This window comes from Colossoma macropomum, unplaced genomic scaffold (assembly GCF_904425465.1).
Source record: "Colossoma macropomum unplaced genomic scaffold, Colossoma_macropomum, whole genome shotgun sequence".
Lineage (NCBI taxonomy): Eukaryota > Metazoa > Chordata > Actinopteri > Characiformes > Serrasalmidae > Colossoma > Colossoma macropomum.
Genome location: NW_023494788.1, coordinates 19,805,629 through 19,819,572, shown reverse-complemented (window position 1 = coordinate 19,819,572; position 13,944 = coordinate 19,805,629). Strand labels below are relative to the sequence as shown.

The following is a 13,944-nucleotide window of genomic DNA, read 5'->3' as shown; positions in this document are numbered from 1 at the left end:
AGAGAATGAGAGAGAATGGAGAAAATAAGGAGAGAGAAATAAAGAAGAGAGAGCGAGAAATAGGAAAAAGTGAGAACGAGATAGAGGATTAGAGAAAAGAGAGAGAGAGAGAGAAAGGGGAGAGAGACAAACAGTCATCAGTGAAACGTTTGCAACTCCATTTGCAGCATCACTGGGTTTTGGAAGGCGGTCAGGAAGCTGCCCAGATGCTCAGTGCTGGTATTTGAAAGCAGAGTGTGAGCGGATGGACAGTGCGTGTGCAGGGGTTGATGGGGGTTACTGAAATCTACTTACAGCACTGTAAGCATGCTACATGACCAGAATGTCATATTCTCCACAACCTCGATCTGATTCCCCTCCATGTCTCTGCAAATAAACACACAACACAGCAATACACCACACTGAATCAAACCAGTACAGCATCAGCCACACATTCAGACACACCAACTCAATGTTTTTTATTATTTTTGTAATATTTTCCACATTTTCAGAAAGTAGTGCAGACATGCAGTGAAGTACCAGTGATCACAGTCAGTCAGGCTCACAGTGTTTAAAGGACAGTTGTGATAAAAGCCACTGAATCCTCCTGACTGAAGAGTAAACACTGAGAGCCTGCAGTACAAACACTGAGTCATTTACACACATCAAACTTACAGCCAGTTTAATCGCGGCATCTCCAGACAAACATCATCAAGCTTCGTTAGTGCGTTGTTCAACAGAACCCTGCGATACAAAACACACACACACTGTTGTTTTTTTACCCGTTCAGGGTGTGAGTACTACTTTATGTATACGCGTATATATATATATATATATATGTATGTATTTATATTGTTTTGAGGTTTTGAGAACTGCACATTGATACCCCCAGTCATCACATGGATTTGCCAAATTCACACCTTTTTTAACTTAATGAATGACAGATTAGCCCAGAGGTCACAAGTGTCAAATGTTAAGAAGAGCCATTTTGTCCTTTCAACAAAAATCAAAGCACTTTGGGAGCCAAAACTTTTTATGTTCATTTTATCATATTGGTTGTAAAAGTGACTAAGTATGCGCTAATGTACTAGTACAGGCTAAAAAATATAAACACAAATGCAGACTTACTTTGCTCTGCTTTAAGCTTTAGCTCAGCTATAGCTGCTTTTCTCGCATCTCTGGCAGGAAACTTTTTCGCAAAATAGAACAGTTTTTGTACTAATATCTCTCAATGTTTGACTTTTTACGAGGCTGAAGTCGCTTCTCATTCACAGCTTCTTGTTTGTATTTTTACCATTCCACCTTAAATGGTGCCTGAGGTGCCAGAATGTAACTGCAGAATGGAAGAAGCTGGCGAATGAGAAGCTGACTTCAGCTTCACAACCTCTTAAGCCCATTTCACACCAAACGCGACGCGACTCGCATGCTAATCCGGAACCACTCCGTGGCGCTTTGGGTTTCACACCAGACGCGACACACACATCGCGAGGCAAGAGCGGTTGCTGTTTGTGTTGCTTTTTCACGTAATATAAACGTCTGTATTGTCTGTGTGTTACTCATATAAACATAAAGAGATCAACAATAAAAATTTGATAGCTGTCTTGACTGTTGCTGGCTTTCTCACCAGGTGATGTAGCTCTATATGAAGAGGAGGAGATGCCTGTGTGTTCACAACATTAACCACTCAAGGCAATTCAGTCAACCTGTCAAAGAGTTAAAACTAGGTTTGTTGATGTGTTTATTAGCCTAGATTGTATATTATAACATAGACATTGTATTTCTTTACTGTGTCTGCATAGAAACTGCTAGCATGCCATGCATAGCACATGGCAGAAATAGACCCAAAGCATATTTTTGTACTTCACAAGCATGTTACCGCCGCAGTGCTGCGTCCGGTGTGAAGGGCTACATTGATTACTATAGGAGAGTTCGGTGTGAAATGGGCTTTAGTGTTTGACAGTTTCTCATTGCAGATTAAATGTATCAGGAGACCAGCTGAGTGCTTATAAATGCAAATAAGTCATTGTCTTAAATCTTAATGTTCATCTTAAATCTTTCTCTCTGCCTTTTTGTTAGCTACTAGCTAGGTCAGATTGTTGTCTGCATTGCTGTCTGTGCGCCAATCTTCAGGGTTAAAGAGTGAATTAGCAGTTCTACATTAACTCCAGCATTTAAGACCATTTATTGTTAAAACTGTGTTTGAACGATCAGCAGAGCTTTATTTTACTAAAGGAGGATTATTTTATTGTTACCTAAAGTATAATTCTGCTGTGAATACAACAGCATAGTAAAAGAGCTGCATGTTGCTGACCACTGGATTAGCCAAACCAGGTGACCTCAACAAATCTCCACAAAGGGAGTTTGGAAATGGTTAAATAAATACTCTGACATCCACACATAGTACTTATTATATTTATGTCATGTGTGATCAATAAACAGAATTTGGTACATGGAACTGACCGGTCTCCTCCTTCAAATGCAAATCCCGCTTTCACAAAAGAGGGCACTAAAATGGGCCAATTTCAAATTCCGAAACTGTTAAATAACAGTCTCGACTCATTAATATTTACGCCCCCCAAAATCTACATACATCCGCCCGTGTTCTAGCTCAGCAGGAAACACCAACAACAGAGCTACAGCTACATAAATGGCAGACTGAAATGTACTGTTGTACAGCGGCACCATTTAAGGTGGAACGGAAAATTTTCAAAACAATCTGCCAAATAGGAAATCATCTTTAAACAGTGTCTTTCCACTCTCAGAAAAAAAGGTGGCAAGCTGTCACTGGGGCAGTAGCACTCTTGTCACTGGGGTGGTGCCCTCAACTGTCCATCTCAGTACCTTTAGTCAGGGAACATAAATGTACCATAATTCATTTTAATTATTCTCTAAGTTGTGTTGACTCCACACACCCCGTCTCATCACCTTTTTATGTTATTGTTCTGTTTTAAAACATCAATATACTTTTCACCTGGAAAAACTTATTTAAGGTTCACAACTGGACCTTAAAACCTCTGTTGTACCTTTAAAGGAACAGTTACATTGTTTGTATCTTGATGAATGAAAAATGTACCTTAAAACAGAACCTTTATTTCTAATAGTGTAAGAAGGCAAAAGTGTGCTTTACTTTTAATGTAAATAAATGTAAAGAGATCTAATTCCAAGCAAATTGTGGAGCATTTCTATCACTCTATTCATCATAAAGCTTTCACACAATGGAAAGCTAAAGCAGCTGTTGTGCTCAGATGATGTGGAGATTTTGTTGGTCCTGTTTTTTTTCTCTAGTTTTCTTATGAACTCAGAACACTTGAAAATGTACAAAAACACAGACATGTATGCTACTTGAAATAGGAAGCTGTTATAGTCATTAAAAAGAGAAGTCATTAACATTCACAGCCAAGCGTTTAAAACAGCATTTCCATTTGAAAGAGTTTTTACTAAACGACTAGAGGAGCCAAAATAGCAACAGGACTAAAGGCAGTAACTCACAGCAGCACGAGAGAGCGCAAGCCAGAGAAGGTCAGAGAGGATATGTGGTGGATTTTGTTGTGTTCCAGAATCCTTGAAATGAAGAAATGAAAAAATGCAAAGAGCTCATTAATAAACATTGAAATCCAACAGTGAGCAAGGTGTTTGTCCAGCACTGGTTCAGGCCGATGCTAATGGATGCATGAAGGTTATGGCCTATAATTCAATACCATTTAATCAGGCATGTGATGGAACTGCTCTCCAGGCCAAATTGAATCATTTACTGAAGAACTGAAACACTTATGAAACACCTGGTGTGGAAGAATGAGTCACAGCTGTGTTAATGAAGGCTGTGCTCTTTTGGTCACCTAATGCTACATGATAATGATTTTACATCCCAGGTAATAAAGAAATGGCTTAAGATTCGATGTGGCTTACTTGAATGCTGCAAACCTGAGGCCATCTGCATTATAAGCATGGAAAAGAGAACCGGAAGAAATGCTTACAGCCATTCTAGCTTGTGCAGGTCCTGGAATACTCCTGGCATTAGGCTGGAGATTCGATTATGACTCAAATACCTGGAAAAAGAAGAAGAAAGAAGCGATGCTCTCAGCACAGTCTCACAGCCTTTTATCTTCAGCCCTGAACATGCACATCTGCCCGCGTCATTGTTATCATTGTCGACCGAAAGCAGCAAGCAAACACAAAACCAGCCAAAGCGCAGACAGCCAGGCGCCGGAGCCACCAGAGGAGCTTACATACTGAAAAGCAATCAAGCCAAAAGCTGCATCGGATTCTCTTCAAGCAATGGTCAGGTCAAAAAAACAAATTTACATAAATTTGCCTTGAATCTTAGGGAGACTTGACATCTACCTTGTTGTTGCAGACCAATCAGTCATGTTCTTTAGTTTGGTTCGGTAAGACAAATGTGAATGCTCTACCTGTACTTGGGTGCACACTAAACAACTGAACCATGGTCCTCTTTTCTACTTGAAAAAGTAGAAAAAAATACAATAGCAATTGTAAACACTTGTTAGGAACTCCTTAGGCTTTAACCTCTTAAAATCCCACACTTATTATGTACTGAGGCTTATTATTCAGCAACTACATGGACTTCAGTGCAAACTGGCTGAGCTATTCTTTGGTAATAGAGGTGTGTAATAAAACTTTGTGCCCGCCGGTGGGCCCTGGCCATTTAAGAAGGTAATTGACTCATTAGGCAGGTCAAGAATTGTCATGTCATTGTGAGCCGATGACAATTCCAGAGCTTAATAAACTTTCCAACTCATCAAATCTTGTGCCAACACTCAACAACCATGAGGTCCTCTAAGAGGCTGAAGATCTGAAAATTATAGCTAATGCTATAAAAAGATATCAAAGCACTTCAAGCTCAAACTTCAAGCAGTTCCTACTGTCTGAATTTTCATTAAAATTTCAGTGAAAGGAAATTGTGGACGTCAAGGCAAGATCTGGAAGACCAAGAAATCTCTCAGATAGAACTACTCATATTATGTCCAGAAAGGCAAAGCAAAACGCCCATATGACCGCAAAGGACTTGCAAGAAGGTTTAGCTCACACAAGAGTGGTGGTGAACCATTGTACTGTATGGCATTGATTACACAACACGATCTGTGTCATCAGAAAGAAAAACTTATCTGCAAACCCATCACAAAAGTCAGGGTCCGATATATGCAAAACAACATCTGGATAAGTCAGAGACTTCTGGAAACTGTGCACTGATGAAGTGAAAACAGAATTTTTTGTCGCCAAAGATATGCTTGGAGAAAAATGGAGGACTTCACTTTGGCCCTGTGTGTGTAATCTAAATTGATCTGTTATGTCATTGCAACCCTTAATGGTATGTTGATCTGGACACTATTATCACACAACAGCCAAGCTGAGAAAAAAAGAAAAATATGATCATTTTAAAACTGAGCGCTCACAGGCGTGTCAGGTTGTAAAGGCCCCGGAATGCATGGGGCTCCACCACTTCGATTCGGTTGTGCTGCAGGTATCTGAAAGAAGAGTTCAGAGAGAGATTTAGCATTAGAAGAAATCGTAATCAATGCAAGTTTATCTTTGTTTAACCTCCTAAACTACTGGCTTGTTATTCTGTGATTAATCTCAAAAGGAAATCTCTGATTTTATATAATTAAATTACTAAGACGTTAAGTCATTCAGAGTGGTCAGAATTGTTGAGAGTGGCGGTGATGGGAACCAGATATCATTCAGAGTTGAATGCCTCTAAAAGTTCTCTCACAGAAAGCTATTGACACACGGTTATGAATACGCTGAAACCTGTTTGACAACAGATTTGAGAAGGTTTTAGCCTAAAATATATTTTTTAACTGCTTCATATCAGAGAGGTACATGCAAGGCATTGTAAAGCAATGCATAATGAAACCTTTTTTTCAGGTTTACCATTATTTTATCATGCAAACATTGCATAGACAAACTTGTGTAGATACACTTGTCATCTTGAATAGTAAGAAAAATGGCTATATTTACATTATGGCTATATTAGACATGTTGATCCCTTGTTCTTACTACCACCACTGTAAAGAAATCTATGCTGCTGAGTTTCTCTACCACAAATTTCACATAATTCGACAATAGGGGCCATATTACAGAAACTTCTGATGGGTCGAGACAAGATTTTTCACACATTCATATTACAGAAGCAAATCCTCAACTTAGGAATCTTATCTTGCTGCATCTTATCTCAAGTTAAGAAATCTTAACTTACTCGATTGAGGTCGACAATCAACTGTCATGTCTGTTACCTTGCAACCGACCATACGCACACAGATGAAATGTAAAAACATAATCAAAGTAATCAAGCTAGTTAGCCAGATAGCTAACGTTAGCTACCATTACTGATGTACAAAAAAAGGTCAAACAAAACTAAAGCGCAATAAACTGAGAGTGAAGAATATTGTGTCAGCGCTTTGTGCAGTTTATGAGAGCATCACAGCTATTCAGTCTCAGTTTCATTTCCCAAACACTTTAGCAGAGTGCGCTAACGTTATACCTCCTAATAAACAGACATACGTTCAGCCCTGTCTCCTCATTATGCACCATCATTACTGTAATATTTTATCTGACGAGATCTCATCAACATTAACACACAAAGGTAATAATAGGGGATGGTGGAGATTGAGTCTGCAGCATCTGGGGTTTTTAAAATGCTGTTAGAAAATAAATCCGTAAGTCAAAGCACCGTTTTTCAGTGTAGATAAATGTAACATCATTATGCCAGTTATAATGAACTTTCCTGCCTGTCACTACATAAAACAATAGAAACAGATGGTTAAAACAGAAGCAAGACACCTCTTAAAGTTAGGACAGAATTTAGGAAATTTTGTCTAGTTAGGATGTTTCTGTTATAATGTTTTATTATCTAAAGTTTAGATAAGATTATGAACTTAAGAACTGTAATAACTTCTGTCCTCAGTTCAGTCCTAACTGAAGTTGTCATTGTGCAACAGATAAGATTTCAGACTTAAGAAGTTTCTGTATTATGGCCCCAGAATCTCTCTGAATGCCTTTATTTACATCTCAATTATAAAATTATGCAGAATAGTTTTTTAAAAATTGGTGGAAATACTTTAAAGTAAATTCCCTTTAGTTATCAATGACTTATTATTTACTGTTAGTACCCACTAGTACCTTTAACTTTTTGGTAACTTCTATGAAACTAATATGCAAGCTGTATAGTTGTAAGCGAGTGAAGAATAGGGGTCAGTTTCTGAAGTCTACGGTTCTGAAATCTGTTCTTCAGAAGTGAATGTGTTTGAACATAAAAGTGCCTGAATGTATTCTGAGAGCGAGTATAATCAAAGTGATTCTTCCTCAGCAATGTTTTATTTTTAATTTGCACTTGAACATGTTGTACAATATTTGAAGGATCAAACATTAACAGCGAAAGTAAATCAATGCATGAGGTAAAACTTCAAATAGGTGCCATGGGTCCAAAATCTTTTTAGGATGTAAAATTTGATGAATAACACTAATTTAATGGAACATAGCAGCTGAGTGAGAGGGCATTCGTTGACTATAAAGCAGATCTGAGACTTTCTATATCAGATGGAAAATTCCAGTGTTCCACATGCACAGCCAAACACATGACATGGCAAAATTAACTTCAGGTAAATATTCAATGACCTCTCAATACGTGTTAAGACTTGACTGATCTTTAATTAAGTGTTAATGCTGTCTTCTCCTCTTTGCCCTGATCTAAGTATCCTCCACTGGCATGGCTATGATTAGCTGCTAATAAAACCTGCGAGCACGCTCAAATCAAATTGGCTCGCGGCTCTGTTGTGTTAGCAGTGATTCCTCATTGCTATTCCCTCTGTGTTTTGCGTCGCCACTCGTAGATTTGCTTTATATCTGCGACAGAGCCTCCGTCTGTCACTAGATCAAGGACGCTCTTTAGACGGGACTGCAAACGCAGGGCCAATTCCATCTCTCTCAACCATGGACTCAGATGAGATGTGACAACAAAACCACAAAGACACAGAAGCAGCAGCCTGAAATACACACTCAAACACGCGGCAGCCGAGCCAAAAAAGAAAACGCAGCTCATTCCTTCAGTTCCTTCTCAGGTGGAAAAAAAGCAAACTGGGGAAACATCCAGCATGTTTTGTTTCTTATATCTCCGAGACCGTTTGTCACTTTTCAGAGCTGGAGATGAGCATAGATATTGTTTGATTCCTGTGGGGAATGTTCAGGGTTTCTCCTTTTGGTATCAGCAGGCAGTGATGGAAAGAAACTTTTTACAGTACTTAGATGCATTTTTTTCCTGCAACAATGCTTTTGACTTTAATAAAATCATAACAATATTACTTTAAATTACGGTTATTTCGAGGAAAGTATCTCCTTCACTGTTCCAAAGTTTGTAGGCACCTTCTAATCTTCTGAAATGAAGGGTATTAATAGAGAATTTGTTCCCTTTTGTTGCAGTAATGGCCTCTAATTTTCTGAGAAGGCTTTACACTAGATGTTGGAACATTGCTGTGAAGATTTCATTGCATTCCACCATAAGAGCAATAGTGAGGTCAGGTACTCATGTTGGATGATCAGTTCTGCTTCCCTTTAAAGAGAATAAACATCCCAAAGGTATGGGATGGAGCACCATCACTCCAGAGAATGCTGGGGTGCTTTATAACACCTCTAGTCTGGTCAATTTAGGCACATGTGCAGTTGCTGCAGAGCATCCCAAACTACTAGTCAACGCTTTTCTATGGATATTTTGCAACCTGTGTGCAAAGGAACATAAGTATCAGCAATGAGTGCACTTTAAATTAGTTGAATTCACTAATTAGAGGGGCTTTCTGGTTACTCTTGGACACATCAGGATAGTTTTCCAGATGCAGATTAAGACTACAACTAATTTAGTCCAAAACTAGGCTTAATCTGGGTCTAATAAACAGTCTAAAATATATTTACTGTGATATTTTATATACTTCTTTTTATTTTCTTGCGAACAGGAATGTTAGCTCTGTATTAAACCTAAAACCGTTACTAATATGTTCTTTTACGAGTACCTGTTAGGTAGGTAATGTGAGAAAATGTTCAAAATAATGGGTGATAGCACTGCTAGGTTATCTTAGGCTAGTTAGTCTAGCGAAATCTTGAGTGTTGGACCATTTGGCATTTATTAAATTACCCTAAATGAAGTAATTACATGTGTTTTTCAGTAAACACTGTATTTATTCTTAACAGAGTGATGTTCTTATGCTTCTTACTTGCATTTGAGTGAGTTATAACAACAGTAGAGTAGGCTACTCTTGTATATGTAGGGATTTTCTCTTTCCACCCTCGGTAAATGTAAACTGGGCTAATAATGAGACAGCATCCAAGAATAGATATGAACAGGAACATCCATCACAGAGCAAGACAAAGACTGCCAGGCTCTTACAGCTTCTGAAGACTTTGGTACTTAATGAACATGTCAGCGTTCAGCTTCCTCAGCCGGTTCCTCTGCAAGGACCTGGGGCGAGAGAGACAGACAGAGAGAGAGAGAGAGAGAGAGAGATAAAGAGAGAAAGGTACATGTAAAGCATGTGTTCACATGCTGATACACTGCAAGAGTTTGGAATAATATGAGACAGATTTGGTTCCAGATATACTACACTCTTAGCAAAAAGTATTGCACACAAAAAAGGTTCTATGACTTGTAATAAAGGCAGAACCAATGGTAGCTGAACCAACATGCTTCCCTTTACAGAGAATAAACATTTAACCATGCCTAGAACCATGTATGCATTCAAATGCTTTTTGAGTTATATATACTCCTTAAAAAGAAGGTTCTTCAAGAGTTCTCTAGTAAAGGAAATGGTTCTGTGTAGAACCATGAATGCTCAAAAACACTTCGCATCATGAAATATGCTTCTTCAGATTGATATAGAATGTGCTGTAGATGGTTCTGTATAAAACCTTTTAGGAAAGGGTTCTATATAGCACCAAAAATGGGTTCTGCTACTATAACAATAGCCATGTTCACATGCAGCCTAATAATCTGTTAATAATCTGGCTAACAGCTCAATTGGAATAGAATACGTTCATGTATACACCTCAATCGGAATAGACTAGTCTGATTGAGGCCATTCGGAACATAATTTCTATCCGATTAAACGAGGTGTATACATACATACATACATCATCTAAACCGCTTATCCTTCTGGGTCGCGGTGGGGTGCTGGAGCCTATCCCAGCTGTCATTGGGCAGAAGGCAGGATACACCCTGGACAGGTCGCCAGTCCATCGCAGGGCAGACAGACATACACATTCACACCTAGGGGCAATTTAGCATTTCCAATTGGCCTGACTGCATGTTTTTGGATTGTGGGAGGAAACAGGAGTACCCGGAGGAAACCCACGCAGACAACATGCAAACTCCACACAGAAAGGACCCCGGGCGCCCAGCCGGGAATCGAACCCAGGCCATTCTTGCTGTGAGGCGACAGCGCTACCCACTGTGCCACCGTGCCGCCACGAGGTGTATAATCCTGTAAATAATAAATGCCTGTATCCAATTACATTCCCAATCGGAAGTGCAAGTACGTTGGTGCATCTATAGCACATTCTCCACCAAATTGAAGAACCATTTCATGATGCAAAGAACCCTTTAACCATGCAAAGGTTTCTTGAGTGTGCCTTGTTCTATACAGAACCTTTTTTTTCTACTAAAGAACCCTTGAAGAACCATTTATTTTTAGGGTGTACGTTCAAAAGTTTGGAATCAATATTTTCAACAATAAAAAAAGCAATTAGGTCACAGGCACATGTTTCAAATGATTGTATCTCAAACGAGTCCTACGCAACTTCACAGCTTTCAAATAATCAGTTGGACATCATTAATATATGACGTATGAAGAATGGATCGTACTGAAGAGCTCAATGACTTTAAACATGGCACTGAGGCCACTTTTGTCACAAGCCAAATTTCTGCCCTGCTAGATCTGCCCCAGTCAACTGCAAGTGCTGCTATTGTGAAATGGAGGCATCTAGGAGCAACAACAGCTCAGGCATGAAGCTTCAGAGCACGCAAACTCACAGAGTGGGGCCTGTGAGGGATGAAGTGTGTTGTGTGTAAGAATCACCTATTTCTGTTGTATCACTCACTAGAGTTACTACCTCTAGAAGCAACTTCAGCACAAGACCTTTGTGTCAGGAGTTTCATGAACTGAGCAGCTTCACACAAGCCTACGATCACTATGCGCAATGCCAAGTGTCGGCTGGAGAAGTGTAAAGCACACCACCACCGGACTGTGGAATGTCCTGTGGGCCAAGCCTCTTTGTCCAACATTAGTGCTTGGCTTCCCAAATGCTCTTTTGACTGAAGTCTTCCCTAGAAGAGTGGAGGCTGTCATAACCAGGGACACTTAGTTGTTTTAAGTTCAGGTGCTGAAATTTTAAGCGGTATATGTGAACAGTGAACAGTGACGTGAAGCGAAATGATTTTTTGAATTTTTCAATGCCACCCCCCCACTTTGCACATCCCTGGTTATTGCAGCAAAAGTGGACCCAACAGCATAATAATGTCAATGGTTTTGGAATGGGATGTCCGACAAGCTCATATAGGTGTGATGGTCAGGAGGCCATATAGTGTATTCTAGATGTGTCCAGAATGATGGCTAACTGTAATATGATTCTAAAGAGCTGTATAGCATTGGAAATTAGGCTGTAATAAAAAAAATATCCAGAATGTCTTGTGTTTGAAAAGTGGTGATCAAATCTCAAGGCAGATAACTTGACAACATTAAATAAAATATCATCTTAAATATAATCCACTGGTATGCAAATGTTTGGGTGCCCCTGGTCAAAGTACATGTTCTTGATTTTTATAAATGATAAAAGTTATTGGATTTTCTACAAAGAGGAAATAAACCATAAAACGTGTCCTGTGCAAAAGTTATAACACGTAATACGTTACAGCAAGTAAATAGAAATCGTGCACTAGACTTCCCAGTGTTTAAGTCTATAAAGTTTCTTTCTCTCCTTCTCCTTTATTGCCTTGCCTTTTTCCTCCTCTGCCTAGTTCTTCTTTTTTTGCACTTTCATTTCCCTTCTTCTCTCATTTCTTCTCTATCCTTCTACTCCTCTTCCACCTCCTCCCCCCCTTCTTTTTCCTTTGCCATCTTTTCCTCCTGCTTAATCTTCTTCTTCTCCTTCTCTTCCTTCTACCCTCTTCTTTCTCTTCCTCCTCCTTCTTTTTATTCTTCTACACCTCCTTCTCCTTCCTCTTCCACTCCTTCTTCTTATCCTCTTTCCCCTGTTTTTAATGCTTCTACTCCTTCTTGTTCTCATTCTTATCCTTTTACTCCTCATCCTCCTTCCTCTCCTTCTTGTTCTTTTTCTCCTCCTCCTCCTTCATCTTCTCTCCCTCCTGCTTATAAAATATTAAATAACTGTATATATAATGTATAATATCGATAAGCATGACAAGGAATTCCACAGTTTTGAGAGGTAGTGTATGTGCAGGTGAAACAGGAACTGAAAGGGATGTCTGTAAAATGAAATTGTTATATAAAGATCTATAACTATTGAATATACATGAATAAACATACAGTTGATTACCATCTAGCTTTTACATAAGTTCTACAGCAGCAACAGATTTGTTCACTTTAATGCACGAGTGACGCATAAATCATTCATGGAAATGTCAAAATCTCGCTATTGAAATTGCAAATGACTCAAATTATTGCATGAGTGCATTAAAGCGAGCAGCCATTCATGCACTCAAGTTAATCGCACCATGCTAAATTGATATGACCTGCTGAAGCCATGCTGCTACACTATTAAATAAGGACCAGATTTTATGCAGATATAAACAGTATACTTGCAGTTCCTCGGAAATGATGGTGCACTGTAATTGTTACCTGTCTGCCTGAATGGCTGTGTAAGGCCACAGTGAGTAAGATATCACAGATATTGTGTTGTCTAGTCTGTTTATTCACACACAGTCGCTTCATTTGACAGGTGACAGATGAGGGGAGGCTTTAAGGATAGCTGCACTGCAACTGATGTGTTTTGTTTCATAAACTGTGGAAAATAGTTTTGACAAATGTGGCCTGACATTAGACCCCCTCTCCCCCCACACATACCACCAACCAAAACACAATACACAATGTTTACTCAAACTTTATACCAGATATATACACCGATCAGGCATAACATTATGACCACCTCCTTGTTTCTACACTTATTGTCCATTTTATCAGCTCCGCTTACTATATAGGTGCACTTTGTAGTTCTACAGTTACAGACTGTAGTCCATCTGTTTATCTGCATACTTTGTTAGCCCCCTTTTACCCTGTTCTTCAGTGGTCAGGACCCCCATGGACCCTCACAGAGCAGGTACTATTTGGGGGGTGGGTCATTCTCAGCACTGCAATAATACTGACGTGGTGGTGGTGTGTTAGTGTGTGTTGTGCTGGTGTGAGTGGATCAGACACAGCAGTGCTGCTGGAGTTTTTAAACACTGTGTCCACTCACTGTCCACTCTATTAGACACTCCTACCTTGTCAGTCCACCTTGTAGATGTAAAGTCAGAGCCAACAGCTCATCTGCTGCTGCACAGTTTGTGTTGGTCATCCTCTAGTCCTTCATCAGTGGTCACAGGACATTGCCCACAGGACGCTGTTGGCTGGATATTTTTGGTTGGTGGACTATTCTCAGTCCAGCAGTGACACTGAGGTGTTTAAAAACTCCAGCAGCACTGCTGTGTCTGATCCACTCAGACCAGCACAACACACACTAACACACCACCACCACGTCAGTGTGACTGCAGTGCTGAGAATGATCCATCACCAAAATAGTACCTGCTCTATGAGGGTCCATGGGGGTCCTGACCACTGAAGAACAGGGTAAAAGTGGGCTAACAAAGTATGCAGAGAAACAGATGGACTACAGTCTGTAACTGTAGAACTACAAAGTGCACCTATATAGTAAGTGGAGCTGATAAAATGGACAATGAGCGTAGAAACAAGG

At 39.6% G+C, this 13,944-nt stretch overlaps 1 protein-coding gene across 1 annotated transcript in view; it reads right to left on the bottom strand.

Annotated features, from left to right (window-relative positions):
* Nucleotides 1–13,944, bottom strand: part of rxfp1 (relaxin family peptide receptor 1) — a 138,923-nt gene that overhangs the window by 28,869 nt on the left and 96,110 nt on the right. The window contains exons 5-10 of the mRNA XM_036568772.1: nucleotides 9,371–9,442; nucleotides 5,391–5,462; nucleotides 3,954–4,025; nucleotides 3,469–3,540; nucleotides 655–723; nucleotides 295–366 (exon numbers count right to left, since the gene is read on the bottom strand). Of these exons, the coding sequence (XP_036424665.1) occupies nucleotides 295–366; nucleotides 655–723; nucleotides 3,469–3,540; nucleotides 3,954–4,025; nucleotides 5,391–5,462; nucleotides 9,371–9,442 (429 nt within the window). The remainder of the gene's footprint in view (nucleotides 1–294; nucleotides 367–654; nucleotides 724–3,468; nucleotides 3,541–3,953; nucleotides 4,026–5,390; nucleotides 5,463–9,370; nucleotides 9,443–13,944) is intronic.